Source organism: Cetorhinus maximus, chromosome 15 (assembly GCF_964194155.1).
Source record: "Cetorhinus maximus chromosome 15, sCetMax3.hap1.1, whole genome shotgun sequence".
Taxonomy (NCBI): Eukaryota; Metazoa; Chordata; class Chondrichthyes; order Lamniformes; family Cetorhinidae; genus Cetorhinus; species Cetorhinus maximus.
Genome location: NC_135893.1, coordinates 86,680,824 through 86,707,666, shown reverse-complemented (window position 1 = coordinate 86,707,666; position 26,843 = coordinate 86,680,824). Strand labels below are relative to the sequence as shown.

Below are 26,843 nucleotides of genomic sequence, written 5' to 3'. Positions count from 1 at the left end.
TTCACAATGGAAAAGGACCACGAAGGTTTAGACAACCGGGTGGAGGACTGTGAAATTTTAGAGGAAATTAACAGACAAGAGAGGTACTAGCTGGTTTAGCGGCCTTAAAAGTAGTTAAATTCACAGGCCAGGATGAGATACATCCCAGAATCTTGAGGGAGGCAAGGGAAGAGATATTAGGGGCCCTGGCAGTAATTTTCAAATCCTCTCTGGCCACAGGTGAGGTGCCAGAGGACTGGAGGACTGCTAACGTTGTCCATTATTAAAAAAGGGATGAAGGGATAGGCCAGGAAATTACAGGCCAGTCAGCCTAACCTTGGTGGTGGAGAAGTTACTAGAAAGAATTCTGAGGGACAGAATATATCTGCACTTGGAAAGACATGGATTAATCAGGGATAGTAAGCATGGATTTGCTAATGGAAGGTCGTGTTTGACAAATTTAATTGAATTTTTTGAGGAGGTAACCTGGAATGTTGATGAGGTAATGCATTTGCTGTGGTCTACATGTACTTTAGAAAGGCTTTTGATAAGGTCCCTCATGGCAGACTGGTCAAGAAAGTAAGGGCCCATGGGATCCAAGGCAAAGTGGCACGTTGGATCCAAAATTGGCTGAGAGGCAGGAAGTAGAGGGTGATGGTAGAGGGATGGTTCTGTGACTGGAAGTCTGTTTCCAGTGGGGTTCAGCAGGTCTCAGCACTGGGGCCCTTGTTGTTTGTGGTGTACATGAATGATTTGGACTTAAATGTAGGGGGTATGATCAAGAAGTTTGCGGATGACACAAAAATTGGTAGGGCGGTAAATAGTGAGGAGGGTAGCCATAAACTGCAGGAGGATATCAATGGACTGGTCAGATGGGCAGAGCAGTGGCAAATGGAATTCAACCTGGAGAAGTGTGAGGTAATGGGCTAACAAGGCAAGGAATTACACGGTGAATGGTAAGACCCTGGAAAGTTTTGAAGATCAGAGGGGCCTTGGTGTGCATATCCACAGATCCCTGAAGGTAGCAGGGCAAGTGGATAAGGTGGTTAAGGCATATGGGATACTTGCCTTTTTTGGTCGAGGCGTAGAATACAAGAGCAGGGAGGTTATGCTGGAACTGTATAAAACACTGGTTAGGCCACAACTGGAGTACTGCATGCAGTTCTGGTCACCACATTATAGGAAGGATGTGATTGCACGAGAGGGTGCAGAGGATATTTACCAGGATGCTGCCTGGGCTGGAGGGTCTGAGCTACGAGGAAAGATTGGATAGGCTGGGGTTGTTTTCCTTGGGGCAGTGAAGGTTGACAGGGGGCCTGATAGAGGTGTATAAGATTATGAGGGGCTTAGATAGGGTGGATAGGAAGGCACTTTCCATTAGTAGAGGGGACAATAACCAGGGGCATAGATTTAAGATAGGTAGAAGGCTAAGAGGGGAGTTGAGGAGAAATCTTTTACCCAGAGTGTGGTGGGAGTCTGGAACTCACTGCCTGAAAGGGTGGTTGAGTCAGAAACTCTCGTAACTTTTAAGAAGTATTTAGATATTCACTTGCATTGCCATGGCCTCCAGGGCTATGAGCCAAGCGCTGGAAAATGGGATTAGTGTAGCCAGATCTTTGACCAGCACAGACATAGGTTGAATGGCCTCTTTCTGTACTGTAAACATCGATGAGATGCATCGCCCGAAAAGGGTGGTGGGAGCAGATTCAATAACACCTTTCAAAAGGGAACTGGAAATATGTTCGAAAGGAAAAATGTGCAGGATTATGCAGAAAGAGGGTAGAGTGGGGCTAATTGGATAACTCTTTCGAAACGATGGTGCTAGAACAATGGGCCGATTGGTTTCCTTCTGTGCTGCATGACTCTGGGATATAAGGCCAACTACTGCCACTCATGAAATGCTTCTGGAAGCTACGGCAATATTTTTATTTTTCTTCGCAACATCGGTGGTCGCAATTACATAAACAAAATACATTCAGACAAAATAAATTATGTAAAAGCTGTGAGCGTCTGGAATCCTCAAAAGGTGCTCAAGGTGCAGAGATCATTGCTGGGAACATCTTAAATTGTGGAGATATCTGAATTATTAATATTTACTATCTAATATCTTTTTCTTGTTAAAAGCCGAAATGATTTATGAGTTGCCACAGGTGGGACTACATGTTAAGTCACAGTGAAGTATAATCACACTTTCAAACTAATGAATTATTTATAAGAATTAAGCCGTTTACCACACTAACACAGCAAAGAACAAATGTATGGACAAGTAACGTGCATTTACAAGCAAAAAACCTGCATAAAAATCTGTGCCATTAGCATTACCTTGGTAATGAAAACACTTGTGATGCTTTCAGGGTTATCTCCCTCTGGATTCGGTGGCCCTAACAGTTGCTCCCCTTCACCTTTGTCAAAGCTGTACTGGAAAGCAGGGATCAAGATGTGCTGCAGAGCCTAAACAAGGACAACAGCAGAAATTCTCAGCAAATAGCACAAGATATACTTTTCCATGTGTACACTTGAAAACTTAAAGTGCCACACTGTTCACAGAATCATAGCACAGGGGGCCATTTGGCCCATCATATCTGCGCCAACCATTTGAAACATGGCACACAAATAGTGCATTACACATAGTTTAGTAACTTAACAGTTTTGAAGGTGGAATATAAACTCCTATTTATGTAATATATCAAAATTCCAAAAAGATTTTTAAAAATTTACAAAATTAAAAGTTGAAATAGATAAAAGTTTTTTGTGAACAGGTAGGTCTGCCATAATGATATGTAGAAGGCAGCTTCAACAATCAAGAAGCTTGACACCATCCAGGACAAAGCAGCCCACTTGATTGGCACCCCGCCCACAAATATTCACTCCTAACACCACTGACGCAAAGTGACAGCAGTGTGTACCATTTACCAGATGCACTGCTGGAACTCACCAAGGCTCCTTAGACAGCACCTTCCAAACCCACGGCCGCTACCATCTAGTAGGACAAAGGCAGCAGGCACATGGGAACACCACCACCTGGATGTTCCCCTCCAAGTCACTCACCACCCTGACTTGGAAACATATCGCCATTCCTTCACTGTCATTGGATCAAAATCCTGGAACTCCCTTCCTAACAACACTGTGGGTGTACCTACACCATATGGACTGCAGCGGATCAAGAAGGCAGCTCACCACCACCTTCTCAAGTGCAATAAGGGATGGGCAATAAAAGTTATTGTACAAGAGTAATACATCAGATCACAGGACCCAAGATCAGGTATACACCAAACACTGCATCCTTCAAAGGTTCATCCGGCTGAGTAAATGCCAATAATTTTAGTAAGCATGTTCTGTAGCTGATGTATTTTTGCTGGCACCTACTGAACCGCACGCGAGGTCAAAGATAATGGATGACATGCAGCAAATAAAATGACAAACAAACATTCAGTAGCTTGTTTTCCTTTTAATTTGTGAATTCTTGTTTAATTGCAACTCCAAATGAGAACCCAACTCATTAAACTGCTGCAGTTGAATTTCCTTCATTGCGTTGGTCACGTGGGCCTATTTTTGATATTTAAGAGTCAAACATTTTAATGACTAAAACATAAAACACCTGAAAATTAAATCCATTCATCCATCATGAGTAATCACAGCAGAAATAAATTAAATACACAAATACATTACATCTAGAAGGACACTGTTACACATTCCCATTACAGTTACATTATAATAGTTACTCAATCTGGAGAATGATAGACACAATAGCAGCATTAAAAACACTCTTGATACTGGCTTGGAGGCTTTGAAATGCCTGGGTCTAGCAACAAATGAATTACATGATATCTGAAGTGATCATATACCAAATAGATCAGGATTTTAATTGTGCTTACGAAGTTACTATGATCTGATGAGCAATGATAACACTGTATATTCTCAGGAAATTTTCTTTACTTTTTTAAAACCAAATGAATTAACCTTGCTATAAAATGCCAAGCATTTGTCTCCATGGTGCAATCAGGGCTCCAATATCTAGAGGACACAGGTTTAAGGGTACAGGCAAAACAACCAGAGGCGAAGTGAAGGCACTCTTTTTTTTAGAAAGTTAGTTGTGATCTAGAATGCACTGTCTAAAAGCAAATTTGAAAGTAACTTTCAAAAAGGAATTGGATAAATACTTGAATGGAAAAAAAATTGCAAGGCTATGGGGAAAGATCAGAGGAATGAAATTAATTGGACAGTTTCAAAGGGCCTGCACAGGGACAATGGGCCAAATGGCCTCCTTCTGTGCTGTAAGATTCTAGGATTGGGTTTTATTTGGTTCTGACATTTCCTATGAATTAAACAGTTATATACCAAGAAATAAACAACCCTAAGTGCTTTGAACTTCCTACAGGCATGTCCAAAGTGCCAACCAGCTTATTTCTACAATACACTATAATCACCTTGGCTTTAAGCTCATCTCCAAAATTTGGGTCATAAAACTCCACGAATCGGAAGAAGAGGGCACGCTTCTGTACCACACTGTAATTCTTTGGGATCTCTTCTTCCATGTACTCCTTCAGGAAGGTCATATTGCTTAGGAAACGCCCAGTAAACGCTCGAAGCAGCTGAAACAGCAACTCAATCTCGGCGTAATTCCGCCTAAAGGAATGTTAATATTCACAACAGATTAACTATTTCTACAAAAAATAAAAACTGAACTTTACTTGAGTAAGGTCTAATCAGTTAACTGTAAAGTCAGCTGCAACTTCAAATCAATTCTCAAAGAGACACTGAATCAGCACTTAAGTGCTCGCAAACCTTTTTATTCTAAATTGTTACACACAGTTTGATTAATGAAGGATTTTTATAGAGTCAATAAGGGGGAACTGTTTCCATTGGCAGGAGGATCAGTAACCCGAAGACACAGATTCAAGTTCACTGGCAAAAGATCCAGAGGGGAGATGAGGAGAATTCTTTTTATACATTGTGTTATGATAATCGGGAACACACTGTCTGAAAGGGCAGTGGAAGCAAATTCTCAAAGGAAAAACCTGCAAGGCTGTGGGGGACAAAGTGAAGGAGGAATGGGGCTAATTGAGCAAGAGCCATCACAGACACTATGAGCTGAATGGCCTCCTGCAATACTGCATGATCCTTTGATTATTATACAAATTCCAACAAAGACGTACAAATGAAAAAATGCAATAGGCAAACAGCATAGGGTAAAAAGAAATTAATAAATAATGGAATTTTAGGTGTTTGAATTACAACAACACTCGAAATCCCATAGCTGCATGTCTCAATTAGACACAGGTCTCTAGAATTTTTTTTTTTACGAGAGTTGTGAAAACACATTTTGAGCGTAAGAGATTTAGAAGTATATGGATATATTCGCAATTTATAAATACTTTATGCTACTCTGTTTGTCTAAAGAAAATACATACTTGCAGTAATTCAGTAGGCAGAATGCAAGGAGCTTTGGTTCCTTCCAATGAGTGGCAACCATGCTTTCCTTACGGTGTCGCTCCTGGAAAGCATCGCTCACCCACACCCGGCGTAAGTGGCTCACTAGCTGAGGCTGGCCAGATAGCCAGTTCCCGTCGTTCTTCACTATGATGCTGATTATCTGTTAAATAAAAGAAAAGCTGCTGGACCAGGGTAGATGAACCAAACTGTAATGAAAAGCTTGCTACTCAATCTGAGCAAGAGGGGAACTAGCTGGGGAGGTTAAGTAACTACATTTTTCAAATACTCCTCTCAACCTCTGCCATGCTACACGATAAAAAACTGGCTGATAAATTGTATAGAGCCCAGTTAGCGCAGTTGATAGGGCACAGGATTCTTAATAACAGAAAATGCTGGAAAAACTCAGCATGTCTGGCAGCAACTGTGGAGAGAGAAAGAGAGTTAATGTTTCGAGTCCATATGACTCATATTTTCTGTTTTTATTTCAGATTTCCAGCATCCGCAGTATTTTGCTTTTATTACAGGGTTCTTACTATCTGGGCCATGGGTTCAAACCCTGAAGGGGCTCAAGGGGCTGAATGACCTACACTTGTTCCTATCACACATAACACTAACCTCCCACTTACACCCTCCAAAGATCCCCATGTCAAGCTAAGCTTTAAACTGAATGTCATTCTTAGGTTTGTGAAGCAACCGAAATTTGTAGCCCAAGTTCTCTGAAGTGTCAACTCAAACTTCAACTTTGTTTAGCAAACTGTAATGCTGTAGATTTAATAAGCTTCAGAGTATCATAGTATCTTTACAGTCCAGAAGGAGGCCATTCGGCCCATCGGGCCTGCACTGGCTCTCTGAAAAAGCATTCCACCTAGTCCCACCCCACTGCCTTATCCCCGTGGCCTTGCACATTCTCTCTTCAGGTAGCAATCCAATTCCCTTTTGAATACCTTGATCAAACCTGCCTCCACCATGCTCTCAGGAAATTCGTTCCAGACTCCAACCACCCTCTGGGTGAAAAAAGTTTCCTCACATCACATTTACTCCTTTTGCCAATTATTTTGAATCTGTACCCTCTAGTTCTTGATGCTCTTGAGTGAGAACAGTTTCTCACTATTTACCCTGTCCATACCCCTCAAGGTCTTGAATACCTCTATTAAGTCTCCTCTCAGCCTTCTTTTCTCCAAAGAAAAGAGCCTCAATCTCTCCAATCTTTCCTCATAGCACCAGTTCTTTATCCTTGGAATCATTCTTGTGAATCTCCTCTGTACTCTCTCCAAAGCCATCACAAGTATGGCGCCCAGAATTGGATGCAGTACTCCAGATGAGGCCTAACTGGTGTCTTATGCAAGTTCAACATGACCTTCTTATTCAATACTCAATTCCCCTATTAATAAAGCCTAAGATACTATATGCTCTATTAATTGTTCTCTTAACATGTCTTGCCATCTTCAATGACCTATGTGCAGATACACGAAGGTCCCTTTGTTCCTGCACCTCCTTTAGAGCTTCTCCCTTTAGTTTGTACCGTCTCTCTGTATTCTACCTGCCAAAACAAATCACCTCTCACTTCTCCGCATTGAACTTCATCTGCCACTCGTCTCCCAATCCACCAACATGTCTATGTCCTTTTGAAGTTCAAGACTATTCCCATCACAGCTGAAAATATTTCCAATCTTCGTATCATCTGCAAATTTTGAAATCATGCCCTGCACACCAGTCTAGGTCATTAATATATATCAGGAAGAGCAAGGGCCCCAACACTGATCCCTGGGGAACTCCACTACAAACCTTCCTCTAATCTGAAAAACAACCATTTATCATTACTGTTTCCTGTCACTCAGCCAATTTCTTATCCAAGTGCCTACTTTCCCTTTTATTCCATGACCTAGAATTTTGCTCAAGTCCAATGTGTGGCACTGTATCAAACGCATTTTGAAAATCCATATACACCACATCAACAGCGTTTCCCTCATCAACCTTCTCTGTTACCTCCTCAAAAAACTCCAGCAAGTTAGTTAAACATGACTCCTCCTTAATGAAACAATGCTGGATTTCCTTAGTTATCCTGCACTTGTCTAAGTGACAATTTTATCCTATACTATAGTTTCCAGAAGTTTCCCTACCACTGAAGTCAAACTGACTGGTCTGTAGTTCCCAGCTTTATCCTTGCATCCCTGTTTGAACAATGGTATAACATTCACAATTCTCCAGTCCTCTGGCACCTCCCGTGTCTCAGGAAGGCTGGAAGATTACCACTAGTGCCTCTGCAATTTCCACTCTCACTTCCTTCAGTACCCTTGGATGGGTCTCATCTGGTCCTGGTATCTTATCTATTTTAAGAAAAGAAAGCTTTTCTAACATCTCCTTCCTCTCGATTTTAAGTTCTTCTAGTGTACCAGTTGCCTCGTCTCTCACCTTGGCTTGGGTAGCATCATTTTCTTTGTAAAGACAGATGCAAAGTACTCGTTCAATGCCTCTGCTACTTCCAGTGCCTCCACATGCAAGTCCCCTTTTTTGTCCCTAATCAGCCCTACTCTTTCTTTATCCTTTTATTATTTACATGCTTATAGAAGACTTTGGGATTCCCTTTTATGTTTGTTGCAAGCTACTTTTCATGCTGTCTCTTTGCTTTTCTTATTAGTTTCTTCACTTCCCCTCAGGTCTTTCTATATTCAGCCTGATTTCTCCATTGTATTTTCTACCTGACATCTGTCGTACGTGCACTTCTTCCTTTTCATCTTTACCTCTCTCTCGTCATCAGGGTGCTCTGGATTTATTTGTCCTACCTTCCCCCTTCAAGGGAATATACTTTGACATTGCCTGCAATACTTTTTCTTTGAAGGTGGCCCATTGTTCAGCAACCATCTTTTCCCGCCAACATTTGATTCCAACTCACTCGACTCAGATGCATTCTCATCCCATCGAAGCCGGCTTTCCCCCAATTAATTATCCCTGCTCTGGATTGTTCCTGTCCTGTTCCATGATTAACCTAAACCTCATAAAACAATGGTCACTGTCCCCTAGAGACTCTCCCTCTTGGATATTTGATCCACTTGGGCCAACTCATTCCTGAGAACCAGGTTCAAAAGTGCATGTCCTCTCGTTGGACTAGAAACATACTGTTGCAGAAAATTATCTTGAACACATTCCAGGAACTCTTGCCCCTGTTGTCTCTTTGTACTAATCCTATTCCTGTCTATATTTGGATAATTGAAGTCCCCCACTATAATTACTCTATAATTCTTGCATCTCTCCGTAATTTCTTTGCAAATTTGTTTCTCCACGTCCCTTCCACTAGTTGGTGGTCTGTATACTACACCAATGTTATTGCGCCTTTTTCATTCCTTACAGCAAGCCAGAGAGATTCTGTCCTTGCCCCTGTGGAATATCATCTTTCTCTAGTACTGTAATACCATCTTTAATCAATATGGCCACTTCCCCTCTCACCCTTTTCTTCCTTTCCTGTCTCTCAAACACCTTGTACCCAGAAATATTTAACGCCCAGTCCTGCGCTTCTTTGAGCCAGGTCTCTATTATAGCAATATATTTCCATGTGTCAACCTGTGCCTGCAGTTCACCAATCTTATTAACCACACTCCATGCATTCACACACATGCACATTAGCCCTGATTTAGGTTTTTTACTTTCCCCTTTATTCTGACCCCAACTAATGACTTATTATTGCCTACTCTAATTCTATCAAACTCTCCAAGTATTCTATCTACCTTGATACTACTCTCTGATATATCCTCATTATCAGTTGATACTTCACTACTTTCCACTGCCAGTTTTGCTCCTCTGCACTCTGAATATCCCCTTAGGTTCCCATCCCCCTGCCAATCTAGTTTAAACCCTCCCCAACAGAACTAGCCAATTTTCCCGTGAGGACATTAGTCCCAGTACTGTCAAGGTATAACCTGTCCTCCTTGTACAGGTCACACCTGCCCCAGAACCGATCCCAATGCCTCAGAAATCTAAAGCCCTCCCTCATACTCCATTTCTCCAGCTACATGCTGAACTGCTCAATCTTCCTATTCTTATGCTCACTAGCTCATGGCACTGGGAGTAATCCTGAGATTACTGCTCGAGGTCCTGCTTTTTAATTCCCTTCCTAACTCCCAAGAACCTGCTTTCAGGACCTCATACCTTTTCCTACCTACATCATTGGTCCCAAAGTGGATCACGACCTCTGGCTGCTCACCCTCCCCCAAACGAATGTCCTGCAGCCACTGTGACATCCTTGACTCTGGCACCAGGGAGGCAACATACCATCCTGGAGTCACTTCTATGGCCACAGAAATGCCCATCTGCTCCTCTAACTGTGGAATCCCCTACCACTATAGCACTTCCACTCTTCCTACTTCCCTCCTGTGCAGCTGAGTCACCTGTGGTGCCACAAACTTGGCTCTTGCTACAGTCCTCTGAGGAATGATCTCACTCACCAGTATCCAAAATGAAAAAGTGGTTAGAAACTGAAATAGCCTCAGGGGATTCCTGCACTACCTGCCTGTTCCTCTTAGATATTCTGGTGGTCACCCATTCACTCTCTGCCTGTGTACCTCTTAGCTGCGGTGTGACCACCTCTCTAAACGTGCTATCCACATAATCCTCAGCCTTGTGGATGCATCACAGTGACTCCAGCCACCGCTCAAGTTCCCAACGCGGAGCTCAAGTTTCTGCAGCAGGTGACACTTCCTGAAGATTGTAGTCATCAAGGAAGCAGTTTCACTTAAATGGAAGAGAGAAGATGCACAATAAAAAGGTCTCTTCCCCAAGAAGTCAAAATCTCAAGTTTGGTTTTGGTTCTAGCTGGAACATTTTAAGAATGAAAGAACTTGCATTTATAGAGTGCCTTTCATGATATCAGGATGCTTCAAAGTACTTTACCATCAATTAAATACATTTTGAAGTGTAGTCACTGTTGTAATGTAGAAAATGCAGCAACCAATTCACACACAGCAAGCTCCCACAAATGGCAATGTGATAATCACTGGTTAACGAAAGACTTATGAAGGCATGGTCGAGACATAAATGTTGGCCAGGACTCCCTTGATCTTTCTTGAAATAATGCCATGAGGTTTTAACATCCATCCAAGAGCAGCTTAATATCTCAAAAGTCGGCAACTCCGACAGTGTAGTAATGAGGCAGCATTGCACTGAGTGTCAGCCTCGATTATGGGCTCACGTCCCTGGAGTGGGAAATGAACCCAAGACCTTCTGACTCAGAGGTGAGATTGCTACCCACGGCTGAAACGGAGGTCAGGCTCCCAAAAAACAGCTTGGATCATTGAGTGTGGGCTGCCAGCAAGGGACTTTGATCAGCCAATCTAGATACGGAAGGGTGTGCAGGCTCTCTATCCCAAGATGCACAGTTGCAGGTATTTGTTAATATTCCAGATCTGGTGGGAGGCTGAAGGGAGGAGATTTATGCCAACATTATCATCAGTAATTGAAAGCACAGAAACCTGGCAAAATATGCTTCAAATTACCATGTGAAAACAGCTGCCTCAAGGATTTCTGCAGTCAGCCAATCTCATGGGCATACTGTCAGAATTATCCAGGGCAGCGTAAACACCTCGAACATTTTTTAATTCAACAACCTGTTCAACATCCTGGCATCTAGGATTGTTCCACAGCTCCCAGGGACAGGGATAAAGTTTTGCTCTCATAATCGGGATGAAACCAATCAATTCTCAGGGGCAGCAGAAGTTTGCCTACTTCGGTTGTCAATGTTTCCAAAACAGGGTGCTCTTCCAAACCATCCGATTGCACCGCCCTTTGGAATTGCAGAGGCTCATGTTTGGAGATGACAGTAGATGTTTCCTGCTGGTGACATCTAGGAATCAAGGATCTGTGGTCATTTCCTCAGAAAAGTGCCGCAAGTGATTCTTCCAACAAGTCCTCCAGTGAAATGGAAGTAAGTTATGGCTGAATTGGGACAGCCAATGAGAGATACCATGAGAAAGAAGCTTCTAAATTATGGCGCTGAATCAAAATTTCAAACTTGGGTTTGTCCATCTCTATTTGCAATTTGTCCAACCAATCCTACTTTCAACTATATATATTATATATATGTTATATATATATATATATATATATATATATATTAGCATCAGCAGGCAATGAGTCAAGCACCTGCCTTCAGGCAGAGCACACAAATAAATGTATACCCAGTGGCTGTATTTACAAAATTACATTAAAATTAATATCTTAACTTTAAACCTTTGCCCACTAAAAACGCTAAACCTAATAACACAATTCAATTCTAAAAAATATAAAAGGGGAGCTTGGGACTGCAACAGCACAAGTGTCAACTAACTGTGCAGATGTATTCACCTTGATTGCTTGGAATTGGAGGTCTAACCGAATGGTGCTGGTGCTGGGAGACCCAGGCCTGACTGCGGCTTGTGCGCCAGGGAAAAGCAGGTTGACAAAGCGGCCTGGCGTGGCAGCCAACACGTCACGGAGAGGCTTTGCATCTTTGTGCTTCAAAAAACTCTGGAAAGCAAGCAAACAGGAGAGAGAATTTGTTTTAAAACACAGGGCTGCTGAATTTAGTCATGATTTCATTAAGCAGCACGAGCATGCTCCTCACACAACATTAGCCTGGCCTCCATAATATCAATGAGATTAATCCAATGCCATGTTCCATATTTTTTTTTTTACAAACAATAATAGCAACTAAAAGGAGTACAAACATACCACCACTGTAACCTACTTTACTGGGGCACTGACTTGAAAAAGCAGGTCTCCAAGGGGCTAATTAGCATTACCATGAACATTCTGCTCCATTGAGGATCATTCAAAGTGGCCTCCATCATAAAAAGCTCAACAGTTTGTGCCGGGTAACGTGTCAGAAACTTTATCAGAGGCTCACGGAATGGACTTCCGGCCTGTACAAGAGGAAAAAGTGATTTAATATGAGAATTTCATTTAAAAATTTGAAACAAAGCACAAATTCTAGTTGTTTAATTGCATGCAGAACATAGGTTCATTTGAAGAATAGAAATACCATCATTTAATAACTGCCTTTTTCACCAGTCATGTTCTAGACTCGAGGTTCACTCAGGATCAGCATTCTACAGACATTTTATATAGAGAATAAATCTGTGGTTAGCATTTCACTTACCCCAGAGATGCTAAAGTTGGTATTACTAATTTTCTCTCCATTCTCACCTCACCTGGCTTAAACAGACAAGCATACACCTCTCCCTCCCTTTCCCCCAGGAGGGATCACTGGATACGGAGAAGGAGTTCAATAGCAGAATAATTCCTTCACATTAAAACTGATCCTTAAGCTCCTTAATCATTGCCCTATTGCTTCTGTAGAATGCCCCAAAAACAGAAGTGGCAACCACAATTACGTGGGATTGAAACGGAAAAAAGATTTTAAAATGTTAGTGTAGAGCTCAGTTTATTCAATTGAAACATTAAGGATCCAAAATAGCAAACTCTGGGAATATGAATTAAAGTTAAGTTTAGTATGAATTCACATTCTAGAGTTCAATACTGTGAACTGAAACCAGAGCTTGTATTTGAGATAAACTGCAAGCAGCCAAGAAGTTTTAGAAATAAAAGTTGTCTATATATTGTATATTAAAAAAAAATCACTAGTTTTATTTTTTAATTCGTTAACAGGCTATACAATTAAACAGATAAGGGAATTAATTTAAAAATAAATCAAAATCAACTTCTGGCAATAGGTCATCGACCTGAAACACTGGCCCGCATTTTGCAGTGCTAATGACGGCAAAGCTGTTCATGTTCACAATAATAGCAAAGAGAGATCCAGCAACTTCGAAAGCCATGTCTGAATCGTATGTTGCATTGCGCTCCAGAGGCTTCGCCGATGCAGTCCATGCCACATGCATCAAGACCTGGACAACAATCAGGATTGGACTGATATGTGGCAAGTAACATTCATGCCAGACAAGTGCCAGGCAATGACCATCTCCAACAAGAGAGAATCCAACCATCTCCCCTTGACATTCAATGGCACTACCATCCCTGAATCCCCCACTATCAACATCCTGGGGGGTTACCATTGACCAGAAACTGAACTGAACCAGCCAAAGGAGATGGCATGGAAGGTTAACATGTACCGAGGTTACTTGGCAATTTGTCACCCTGAGGAACAGCAGCTGAACTTCATCGAGCGTCTGGTGGAGATGGCCAGCAGTCTCGCAATCCGGGAATGGCGGAGACTCCCACACATTGTGTCACATGTCCATACGCCATTGCTTCAGGTGAGAGTGCCATGTTGACAGTACGTGGCTCTGGGAGTTTACAGCAATATGTCAGATTTGCAAGTCCTTGAGCATGTGTGAAAACATTTTGTTCCTTTTTGAAATCTCAAGTGGTGTTCCACAGGGCTCGGTGTTGGGACCCTTACTGTTTGTGCTATATATTAACGATTTGGACGTGAACGTGGGAGGCACGATTGGGAAATTTGCAGATGACACAAAGATTGGCCGAGTAGTGGATCATGTAGAGGATAGCCATAATCTCCAAAACGATATAGATGGGTTGGTGGAGTGGGCGGTAAAGTGGCAGATGGATTTTAACATAGAGAAGTGTGAGGTCATACATTTAGGGAGGTCAAACAGTTACAGGGATTACACAATAAATGGGAATATACTAAGAGGGGTAGATGAAATGAGAGATCTTGGCATACAAGTACACAGGTCCTTGAAGGCAGCAGTTCAAGTAGACAAGGTTATAAAGAAGGCATATGGAATGCTCTCCTTCAGAGGTATAGAATATAAAATTAAGGATATAATGTTGGAATTGTATAAAACACTGGTGAGGCCACAACTGGAGTACTGTGTGCAGTTCTGGTCACCACATTACAGGAAGGACATAATAGCTCTGGAGAGGGTGCAGAGGAGGTTTACAAGAATGTTGCCAGGGTTAGAAAAGTGTGGCTACGAGGAGAGATTGGATAGGGTGGGGTTATTTTCCTTATAACAAAGAATGCTGAGAGGTGACTTGATTGAGGTGTACAAAATTATGAGGGGAATAGATAGAGTGGACAGGATAAAATTGTTTCCCTTGGTGGAGAATTCTAGAACCAGGGGACATAGATTCAAGATAAGTGGCAGAAGGTGTAGGGGGGACATGAGGAAGAACTTTTTTATGCAGAGGGTAGTGGGTGTCTGGAATTCGCTGCCCAAGTTGGTGGTAGAGGCAGAAACTCTAAACTCTTTTAAAAAGCACCTGGGTCTGCACCTAAAGTTCTGTAAGCTGCAGGGCTATGGGCCGGGTGCAGGAAGGTGGGATTAGAAAGGGCGCCTGGGTGTCCTTGGGCTGGCATGGACAAGATGGGCCGAATGGCCTCCTTCTGTGCTGTAACTTTTCTATATAAATACTGTGGCTACAAGTACAGGTCAGAGGCTGGGAATTCAACAGAGAGTGACTCACCTTCTGACTCCCCAAAGTCAGTCCACCATCTACATGGCACAAGTCAGGAGTGCGACAGAATACTCTCCACTTGCCTAGATGAGTGAAGCTCCAACAACATGCAAGAAGCTCGACACCATCCAGAACAAAACAGCCGGCTTGATTGGCATCCCATCCACCACATTAACCATTCACTCCCTGCACCATTGATGCACAGTGGCAGCAGTGTGTACCATCTACAAGATGCACTGCAGTAACTTATCAAGCCTCCTTTGATAGCATCTTCCAAAGCTGTAACCTCCACCACCGCATGGGAATACCACCATCTGCAAGTTCCCCTCCAAGTCATACACCACCCTGACTTGGAACTATATCGCTATTCCTTCACTGTCGCTGTGTCAAAATCCTGGAACTCCCTTCCTAACAGCACTGTGTACCTACACCACATGGACGGCAGCAGTTCAAGAAGGCGGCTTGCCATCACCTCCTCAAGGGCAATAGAAACACTGTTCTAGCTAGCGATGCCCACGTTCAATGAAAAGAATAAAAAGAAACTCTTGCACTCGTCAACCTCAAGGCTTAAAGGGATGAAATGACTCTGAAAAGATGTTGGGCTCACTGCCCACTAATAAAAAAGCATTGCCGCTGTGGAAAAAGAAGCAATGGCAACATGAGGAAAAATGCTAGCGATATGGATCGGGAAAGCGCAGCCTTAGAGTGTGTTGGAGGTAGGCTCAATCGAGGTCTTCAAAAGAAAATTAAGATAATTATTGGATGAGAAAAATTCGCAGGGCTACTTGGAAAATGCGGGGGCGTTGGTCTTGCCGGCATGGACACAATGGGCCCAATGGCCTCCTTCTGCAGTGTAATCATTCTAAGATTTGCGCCACAACATTTTAGGGCTTGTGCTTCTAGGCAGAAAGAGTGCCTGGAGTCACTTCACAAATAATTTAAAATTAGCCAGGCCGCTAAGTACACTGCTACTGGTAGGCATTTCAACTTTCCAAACAGTTATGGGAGGGATCTAACTTTCTAAAATGATATAATTTAAAGACTTTTGACATGATTCTGATAGCATTTATCTGATTTATAAAAATATGCATAAATTCATTTTTATTTTAAAATGATTCTTTGGAAATTTATCTGGCTTAATTTGTTCCACTGCATTTTTACCATGAATCTATTATGGCAAATACTGTATCAGCTTAATTTTGACACAATTCTGCACCACACGATGTGCCCTTGTCACCTGCGTCAGAGAACACTGCTGTACCATGCTGAGGCCCTCACCGTGAGGGAATCTTGCCGCCACACCATCATGCGAGGAAAGTTCACAATTTACTTAAAGGTCATTGGCCAGCACCATCTTTCCCTGCTGACTGCAAACCCTGGGCAATTAGCTCTTCCTTGCTGTACAGGTGCTGCCTGGCCTGTTGAGTGTTTTCCACCAATCTTGTTTTTATTTTTTTAATTAAAATAAAGCTGTATTTGGACAATTGCAAGTTGTTTTAATGCTGTAATTTTGGGGAGGGTCAGAATCAAATGTCATTACCTCAATTAGCATGGCCCGTTCAGTTTTCATTACCACCTCCAGCAGGGGCTTCACCAGCGTCTGAGGTGCAGCCGGAATCAAGTGAAACAGATTAATGATGGCCGAGCAGATTTTCATTTCCTGTGCAAGCAAATTAGCAAAGTTATGAAAAAGGGCCACCAACCAACTTACTGTACAGACATAAAGCATCAGTCCATTAACTACACACATAACTCTTCCACTCCCAGGCCTATAATTCCATGTCAGCAGAAGATATGAGTATAGAATGGTGCTAGTCTTCCAGCTGAAGAAACTTTGTAGATCACCTGATTACTTCTCACTTGTGACGTAATGTCATTTGATTACTGATCACTCCAAGAAAAAAAATCATGCCTCCGTTCCTAAATAATCATCTTTCTGCAAATCATAGTCTTGCAAACAGCTGCTTTTTTTTGCCAATCTAATTGAAATCCAGATATGAGTGTCAGAAATAAAATACAGTAAATGAAACCACTCATTACATTGAGTCCTTACATAATTCAAATGTAACTGTCCATTAAAACTCCTGTCAGCACTTCATCGCTTTGAATAGTCACATCATATCCAAAATATCTGCACACTGATCCAAAAATAGCTTGCACAGAGAAATATCTTTTACAAAATGAAAATCGTTACTTTCCTGTATGTTGCCATTAAATTAATATTACATTTTGTAATATGTGATTATATATTTGGATTGATAGATTGTTGGACACTAAGGGGATCAGGAGATAACAGAAGATAGGGTATGAAAGTGGAATTGATGTAGGTCAGCCAGGATCTTACTGAACCTTGTTCCTGCTCCTATTTGTTCTTATTACACATATGTTCCTATAAACTAACTTCTTTCTCTTTGATATGTTCCCTATGACAAGAATTAGTAAGGGGCTGGGGTGGGCAGAGGGTGAAAAGGCTAGGAGAAGAAAGAAAATTAAAACATTACAACAAGGAACTTTACAAAATCTTGCCCGACAAATGACATGGTGGCAAAGAGAAGTCCAACAGTTGAGTTTAGCTCGCTGTTGGTTAGGTACATATAATGAGATGTTAGCCTGGAGTCTAGGTAGTGTGCTACAATATTGAACCATTCAATTGTAGAAGTGTTTGTTTTCTTGTGGAATGGATCAGATCACAAAGCAGTTTTAGATCACCGCTCAGTCCTGTGGAGAGATACTGATTGGGAGACATGCAGTATACAAAAGTGGAAGCATTTGGAGAAAAAGAAATGCAGGGAAATAAATTTATACTTCAGACCCACCACAGATAAATTCACCAAATCTCTATGCACTATTTCTAAAACAAAAAAGTCCTCCACATGCTCTTGACTTTTTAACACTTTAGATTTAACTCCACAAGGTCACAAATAAGACAACCACTAGAAGTTTCCACAGCACTGCAACTTCAAGCAAAATGCACATTGCGAACAAACGCATTACTAAAACAGCTCAATACAAGACAGAGAAGACATCACAACACCACTGGATAATTTCCTGCTGCACTCACAGCCTTTACCAGAATTCTCACCTCTACCCCCTCCATGGCAGGCTAAACCAAAACAAGAGTCATGACACAAAGGAAATCGAACAGGACAGGCAATAAGTGCTACTCACAATCATGAGACCGAGTGAATGAATGAATGAATGGGTGAATGGATGAATAAATTAATGAAAGCCCAGAGGTTCATCAAAACATCATTTCACCATAACTGGTGAGTGTTCACAGAGTTTGTTGCATGCTAATGTGGATGGATCTCAAATGGTGTCTTTCTTACATTGGTTTGAGTGACTGGAATATTAAGGTGGTGGGCACACTTGAGCTGTCTTATGTAGGTTGTTTGCCATAACAAAGGCAGAATAATGGCTATGGGGAAAGGACAAGGGGAGTGAGGCTAATTGGACAACTCTTTCAAAGAGTCAGCACAGGCACGATGAGGCCAATGACCTCCTTCTGTGTTAAGATTCAACAAAAAACATTATAGCTAAACTGCATTGCAAAAACTGTCAATTTAAAGGGAAAAGCATTGCTAACATGACACAAATAAAACAATGCTAGTAAAACAAATTGAACTTATTGCTACAAACTGGGTGTTAAAAGAAAAGCTGGAAACTTCCTCCCATTTTTTCGGATGTAACTGCAAAATGATAAATTTTCTTACATACTTCAGAATTTGGGTTAAATCTATGTCATTATGAAACACATCTGCACAAAGAGTTTAACAGCTTTGCAAATATTATTTCTTTAGCTACTGAAGTTGGTTGGGGTGGTGGGCAGGTGTTGGGTGGGCAGTTGTAGGGAACAATTAGTCACCTTGAATTTCACCAGGGAAAACTTTACAAGAGGAATCAACACAACATATAAAAGGTTAACAACTGGGACAAGGGTACAAAATTTCCCTAAGGCAACGTTTCTCCGAATGGATCAGGCCCAGCAGCAGGGCTGAGAAAGGGCTATCTTTCACAGCTTCAGAGTGTTTAAAAGCCCTTCGCAGCCAATGAATTAATTTGAAATTGAGTGGATGCCAATTTGTGCAGAACATGATCCCAAAAACAGAAACGAGATGAATATTAGTTATTTTTTATCAGTGTTGCTTGAGGAATGAATACTGACCAGGAGAACTCCCTTGCTCTTTTTAAAAACAATGCCATTGGATCTTTTATATCCACTCAGGGGGGGTGCCAGACAGGGTCTTGATTTAATGCTTCACCAGAAAGGCACCACCTCTGACAGTGCAGTTTGAGTGGAGAGGAGGAGACTGGCAGAGGAGTGTCAGCTGGATACTGTGCTCAAGTCTCTGGAGTGGGACTTAAAGTCACAACCTTACAACTCATAGGCAGGAGTACTACCCACTGAGCCACGGCTAAAAACAAGGCTCAAGTCAAATTCAAACCTTGCTGTCTTTTAGCTGATGCACTGTTTGAAGTCATCATTCAGTTTAGACATAAATTTCCTCTACCTCCGATACAGTAAGGGATGAGGAGTGACAGAAGGGCGGGATAGGGGAAAGAAAATATCTAAAATATAAGCCTTTGCTATCACTAAAGTTTTCCCGTTGTTTGTTTTGAAATATTACAGTTGTTGAGTCACAATAATTATTCAGATTGGAAACTCTCTTAATGGTTCTTCAGGAACTGATGACTTGCAAATTTTTCAAATTAATTGTTCACAAAAGTGAAAGGGTTTAAAATTAGTTAGAATGCTGGAATTTAATTAGACATTCTTAAAACAATTAAGCACAAAGTTTCAGCAAATTATAATCACTTGTCATACTTTTCTCAAGGTTATCTGTCATTAAAAGCGAACAGTCAACCCCATAGACTTCATTATAATGGACCCATAGGAGTAAATTGCTAATTAGTCACAATAGGTCACATTCAGCATTACTTCTTCAACTGCATCAGAAAGCCTTACATAAACAAATTGTAGCAAGTTTATCCAATAATGGAGCAGTTTTCAAGACTTACATTGCCATCACTCCTCTGTCCTCCTTTGTGTGTGAGGACCACCACCTCCATCCATTTACGCAAGTGTTGCTAAGATTGGAAAGAAAAATGTTATCCATTAAATGAGTTTTCAAACTGTTAATTCATTAGCTCATTTACTTTACAGCAGAGTGAATGTGGAACTTGACAGAGTTTAAAATGTCATTTAAGATTCCAAACGCTGTACTCCCTCTAATTATGCCACTGGATTGCAGAAACAAATGCACGTTTAAAAATTCTCACATTTATTTCACTTGCAGTATTTGGTTAGCTAGGGTGCAGTAGCATTCTTGTCTAGTAATTCAAAGAACACAAGCTCAAATCCTACCATGGGAGTTTGTGAAATGATTTCAGATAAAAATAAAACTAATTAAATATAGAATTCAGTAAGAAGTGATCATGTAGCTACGGGATTATCGGAAAAACACAACTGGCTCACTAAAGTCCTTTAGGGTAGGAAGCCTGCTATCCATATCCAATCCGTGCACATGTGACTCCAGGCTCATACCAAGGTGGCTGACTCTTAAATGGCCAAGCAAGCCACTAAGTTGTAGCAAACCACTACAATACTTAAACTACATTTTCTACAGATTTCTAAAGTTCCCAGAAGATGTCAGCCTGACAGGTTTTCAAGTGTCCAAACCATAACAGAAACAGAGTACTCAAAACAGTTAAACCTCTTTCTTTCCCTGAAATCAAAGCAAAATATTTCAGCTGTATGGAAGAAGTCAACTATCAAAACACAAGAGGAGATGGCTTTCGCTCTGCACTCATAAAAATGACCTGGCTGGCACCTTAAAACACATTATACAGATTTTCTACCACATTGAATAGAATGGAAGCTTATTCTATCAATTATGCATTATCCTCAGTCACCATCTCATGCAGTTTACAATGTAAAAAAAATTGGCAAGAGAACAGCAGAATATTCTCACCATTATTAATACCATTTTACGATCCCTAGTATCTCCATGGTAACTAACTATTCTTACCTTGTTTGAAATATGTAAATCTTTAGCAAAGCAAGTAATCATGCAAGTAAAGCCACTCCATTCAGCATCTTTCTGAAAATTATCCCAGAATTGTACAAAAATACATTATTTATAGTACCAATTCTTACATTTTTTCCATGGCTCTGTAGCCATTTATAAACTGCTAATCCTCTAACACCTCCTGTTCAACAAAAAAGTCATTGACCAGAAACATTAACGCTGATAACCAGTCTACAGATGCTGCCTGCTGAGTGTTTTCAACATTTTCTGTTTTCTTTCCAGTTTTCTCATATCTGCAGGGTTTCACTTTTTTTTGATAAACAGTGACCTGTTGACAAGTGCTTTTTAATAAATCTGGTCATTTGTAGGCTGGCACCATTTTTTTTCCCATTCATTCATGGGATGTGAGCATCGCTGGCTAGGTCAGCATTTACTGCACATCTCTCGTTGCCCTTGAGAAGGTGATGTGCTGCCTTCTCGAACTGCTGCAGCCCATGTGTTGTAAGAAAAGCCCCGGACTGTTAGAAAGGGGGTTCCAGGATTTTAACCTAGCGACAGTGAAGGGACGGCAATATATTTCCAAGTCAGGATGGTGCGCGGCTTAGAGGGGAACCTACAGGTCGTGGTGTTACCATGTGTCTGCTGCCCTTGTCCTTCTAGGTGATAGAGGTCGCAAGTTTGGAAGGTGCTGTCAAAGGAGCCTTGGTGAGTTCCTGCAGTGCATCTTATAGATGGCACACACTGCTACCACTGTGCGTCGGTGGTGGAAGGAGTGAATGGTGAAGGTGGTGGGTGGGTTGCTTTGTCCTGGATGGATGAATGTTGTTGGAGCTGCACTCATCCAGGCAAGTGGAGAGCATTCCATCACTCTCTTGGCTTACCTAGAATAACACAGAAATAAGGAGGAGTAGGCCATTCAGCCCTTCAAGCCTGCTCTGCCATTCAATATGATCATGGTTGATCCTCTATCTCAACATCATGTTCCCGCTTTCTCTCCATACCCCTTGATGCCCCTAATATCCAAAAAATTATCAATTTCTTCCTTGAATATACTCAGTGACCCGGCCTCCACAGCCTTCTGTGGTAGAGAATTCCACAGGTTGACCACCCTCTGAGTGAAGAAATATTTCCTCATCTCAGTCCTAAATGGCCTGTCCCATATCCTGAGACTGTGGCTCCTGGTTCTCGACTCCCCAACCAGGGGAAATATCCTCCCTGCATCTAGTCTGCCTAGCCCTCTTAGAATTTTATACATTTGAATCAGATCCCCTTTCATTCTTCTAAACTCTAGTGAATACAGGCCCAGTCAAACCAATCTCTCCTCATATGACAGTCCTGCCATGCCCGGTATCAGCCCACTGAACCTTCGCTGCACTCCCTCTATGGCAAGTATATCCTTTCTTCTTAGGTAGGGAGACCAAAACTGCACGCAATACTCCACGTGTGGTCTCACCAAGGCCTTGTATAACTACACCAAGGCATCCCTACTTCTGAACTCAAATCCTCTTGCAACGAGGGCCAACATACCATTTGCCTTCCTAATTGCCTGCTGCACCTGCCTGTTTACTTTCATTGACTGGTGTACAAGGACATCCAGGTCTCTTTGGACATCCACATTTCCTAATATATCACCATTTAAATATACTCTGCCTTCCTGTTTTTCACACCGAGGCATACAACTTCACATTTATCCACGTTATATGGTTATACTTGTGACTTGTAGATGGTGGACAGGCTTTGGGGAGGCAGGTGGTGGGTTTTTCTCTGCCAAATTCCCAGCCTCTGACCTGCTCTTGTAGCCACAATATTTATATGACTGATCCAGTTCAGTTTCTGGTCAATGGTAACCCCTAGGGTGTTGATAGTGGGGGATTCAGTGATGGTAATGTCATTGAATGTCAAGGAGAGATGGGTGGATTCTCTTTTGTTGGGGATGGTCATTGCTTGGCATTTGTATGGCACAAATGTTACTTGCCGCTTATAAGCCCGAGCCTGGATATTGTCCAGGTCTTGCTGCATATAGACACAGACTGTTTCATTATCTGAGGAGTCACGAATTGTGCTGAACATTGCGCAATTATCTGCAAACATCCCCACTTCTGACCTTGTGATACAGCAAAGGTCATTGATGAAACAGCTGAAGGTGGTTGGACCTCGGACACTACCCCAAGGAACTCCTGCAGCGATGTCCGGGGGCTGAGATGACTGACTCCAACAACCAAAACCATCTTCCTTTGTGCTAGGTATGAATTCAACCAGTGGAGAGTTTTCACCCCCGATTCCCATTGACTTCAATTTTTACTGGGCCACCTTGATGCCTCATTTGGTCAAATCCTGCCTTCATGTCAAGGGCAGTCACTCTCACCTCACCCCTTGAGTTCAATTTTGTGTGTATATTTGGGCCAAGGCTGTAATGAAATCAGGAGCTGAGTGGCCCTGGCATAACCCAAACTGAACATCAGTAGCAGGTTACTGCTGGGTAAGTGCGCTTGATAACACTTAACACTTTCCATCGCTTTGTTGATAATTGAGAGTAGACCAATGTGCAGTAATTGGCCAATTTAGATTCGTCCTGCTTTGTGTGTACAGGATATAACTGGGCAATTTTCCACATTGCTGGGGAGATGCTAGTGTTGTAGCTTACTGGAACAGCTTGGCTAGGGATGCAGCTAGTTCTGGAGCACAAATCTTCAGTACTATTCCTGTCAGGGCCCACAACCTTTGCAGTATTCTGTACATTCAGTCATTTCTTGATGTCACATGGAGGGAATCAAATTGACTGAAAACTGGCATCTGTGTTTCAGGGGGAGGTCAAGATGGATCATCCACTCAGCAATTCTGGCTGAAGATGGCTGCAAATTTAAATGTCTTTTGCACTGATGAGCTGGGCTCCCTCATAATTGAGGATGGGGGACTCCTCCTCCAATTAGTTGTTTAAGTGTCCACCTCTATTCACGACTGGATATGGCAGGACTATAGAGCTTAGATCTAATCCATTGGTTGTGGGATCGTTTAGCTCTACCACATGCTGCCTCCACTGTTTGGCACGCAAATGGTCCTGTGTTGTAGCTTCACCAGACTGACACCTCATTTTTAGGTACGCCTGGTGCTGCTCCTGGCATGCCTTCCCTGCACTCTTCATTGAACCAGTGTTGCTGCCCCAGCTTGATGGTAATGGTAGAGTGGGGGATATGCTGGGCCATGAGGTTACAGACTGCGGTTGAGTACAACTCTGCTGCTCCTGATGGCCCACAGTGCCCCTTGGATGTCCAGGTGAGTTGCTAAATCTGTCCAAAATCTAAACATTTAGCACAGTGATCATACCACACAACATGATTGAGGGTATCCTCAATAGGTGACGGGACTTTGTCTCCAAAGGAATTGTGGGATGGTCATTCCTACCAATACTGTCATAGATAGTTACATCTGCAACAGGTAGATGGGTGAGGATGAGGTCAAGTAGGTTTTTCCCTCTTGTTGGTTCCCTCCCCACCTACCGAAGACTAAATCTAGTAGCTATGTTCTTTAGAACTCAGCCAGCTTGGTCAGTAGTGGTGTTACCATGCCAGTCATGGTGATGGACATTGAAGTCCCCCACCCAGAGCATGTTCTGTGTTCTTGCCACCGTCAGTGCTTCCTCCAAGTGGTATTCAACACAGGAGTATGGATTCATCAGCTGAGGAGAGGAATGGTAGGTGGTAATCAGCAGGAGGTTTCCTTGCACATGTTTGGCCTGATGCCATGAGACTTCATGGGGTCCAGAGTCAATGTTGAGGACTCTCAATGCAACTCCCTCCCAACTGTATGGCACCGTACTGCCACCTCTGATGGGTCTGTCCTGTCAGTGGGACAGGACATATCCAGGGATGGCGATGGTGGTGTCTGGGGCATAAGACTAGTCAAGCAACAGCCTGACATTATCTGTAAGGTCTGGTCCTATGATTATGACTGTGGGACAACTCTCCCAATTTTGGAACAAGCCCCCAGATGTTAGTAAGGAGGACTTTTAAGGGTCGACAGGGCTGGGTATGCTGTTGTCGGTGCCTCGGTCGAAGCCAGGTGGTCGACCTGGTTTCGTTTCTTTTAGACTTTGTAGCGGTTTGATACAATGAGTGGATTGCCAGGTCTTGCAAGAATGTCAGGTTTCCTTCCTTAAAAGATATTACATAAGAACATAAGAACTAGGAGCAGGAGTAGGCAATTCAGCCCCTCGAGCCTGCCCCACCATTCAATACGATCATGGCTGATCACATTTCGGCCTCAATTCCAATTTTCCGCCCTCTCCCCATAACCTTTCAACCCATTACTAGTTAAAAACCTGTCTATCTCCTCCTCAAATTTATTCAGCGTCCCAACATCCACTGCACTCTGAGGTAGTGAATTCCACAGATTCACAATCCTTTGAGAAAAGTAATTCCTCTGCATCTCTGATTTAAATCTGCCACCTCTTAGCCTAAAACCATGGCCTCTCATTCTAGAATGCCCCACAAGGGGAAACATCTGCTCCACGTCTACTTTGTCTATCCCCTTTAGCATCTTGTATACCTCAATTAGATTTCTTCTCATCCTTCTAAACTCTAGTGAGTATAGGCCTAAGCTGCTCAATCTCTCCTCATAAGACAAGCCCTGCATCTCTGGAATCAATCTAGTGAACCTCCTCTGAAACGCCTCCAATGCAACTACATCCTTCCTCAAGTAAGGGGACAAAAACTGTGCACAGTGCTCCAGGTGTGGTCTCACCAATGCCTTGTACAATTGCAACAACAGTTTCCTACTTTTATACTCTATTCCTTTAGCAATAAATGCCAAAATTCCATTTGCCTTCCTTATTACCTGCTGTACCTGCATACTAGCTTTCAGCGATTCATGCATGAGGACACCCAGATCCCTCCGCACTGAAGCATTCTGAAGTTTCTCTCACTTTAAATAATAAATCGCCTTTTTATTCTTCCAACCAAAATGGATAACCTCACGCTTATCCACGTTAAACTCCATCTGCCAAATTTTGGCCATTCACCTAACCTTTCCATATCCATTTGTAAATTTCTTATTTCTTCATTGCAACTTACTTTCCCACCTATTTTGGTGTCACCTGCAAATTTAGCTATAGCACCTTCTATCCCTGAATCCAAGTCATTAATATAGATTGTAAATAGTTGGGGCCCAAGGACTGAACACTGTGGCACATCACTAGTTACAGCTTGCCATCCAGAAAAAGACCCATTTATCCAGACTCTCTGCTTTGTTGGTTAGCCAATCCTCTATCCAAGTTAATATATTACCCCTAACACTGTATGATCTTATCTTGTGTATTAATCTTTTGTGCGGCACCTTTAAGGCCTTCTGGAAGCCCAGATATACTACATCTACAGGATCCCCATTATCCACTTTGCTTGTCACATCTTCAAAGAACTCTAGCAAATTAGTGAAACATGATTTACTCTTCATAAAACCATGCTGACTCTGATGGATTGCATTTTGACTTTCCAAATGCCCCATTACTACTTCCTTAATAATGGATTGCAACAATTTCCCAATGACAGACATTAAACTAACTGGTCTATAGTTTCCTACTTTCTGCCTCCCCACCTTTTTGAATAAGGGTGTTATATCAGCATTTTTCCAATCCACTGGAACCTTTCCAGAATCCAGGGAATTTTGGAATATTATAGCCAATGCATCCACTATCTCCGCTGCCACTTCCCTTAAGACATTGGGATGTAGGCCATCAGGTCCTGGGGACTTGTCACCCTTCAATCCCAATAGTTTGCTCAGTACTTTTTCTCTAGTGATGGTGAATGTTCTAAGTTCCTCCTTCTCTGTACACTCTGCACTACTTGTTACTATTGGGGTGGTACTAGTGTCCTCCACTGTGAAAACGGAGGCAAAATATTGATTAAGCCTCTCTGCCATTTCTGTGTTCCCCACTATTAACTCCCCAGTCTCATCCTCCAAGGGACCAACATTCACTTTAGCTACTCTCTTTCCTTTTAT

The 26,843-nt window shown here is 42.2% G+C and overlaps 1 protein-coding gene across 4 annotated transcripts in view; it reads right to left on the bottom strand.

Annotated features, from left to right (window-relative positions):
* trrap (transformation/transcription domain-associated protein) overlaps positions 1-26,843 on the bottom strand; it is a 212,335-nt gene that overhangs the window by 119,753 nt on the left and 65,739 nt on the right. For all 4 annotated transcript variants that reach the window (XM_078558868.1, XM_078558870.1, XM_078558869.1 and 1 more), the window contains 7 exons: positions 19,840-19,908; positions 16,361-16,480; positions 12,183-12,302; positions 11,746-11,907; positions 5,391-5,572; positions 4,407-4,605; positions 2,302-2,430 (listed from right to left, as the gene is read on the bottom strand). In XM_078558868.1, coding sequence (XP_078414994.1) covers positions 2,302-2,430; positions 4,407-4,605; positions 5,391-5,572; positions 11,746-11,907; positions 12,183-12,302; positions 16,361-16,480; positions 19,840-19,908 — 981 coding nt within the window. The remainder of the gene's footprint in view (positions 1-2,301; positions 2,431-4,406; positions 4,606-5,390; positions 5,573-11,745; positions 11,908-12,182; positions 12,303-16,360; positions 16,481-19,839; positions 19,909-26,843) is intronic.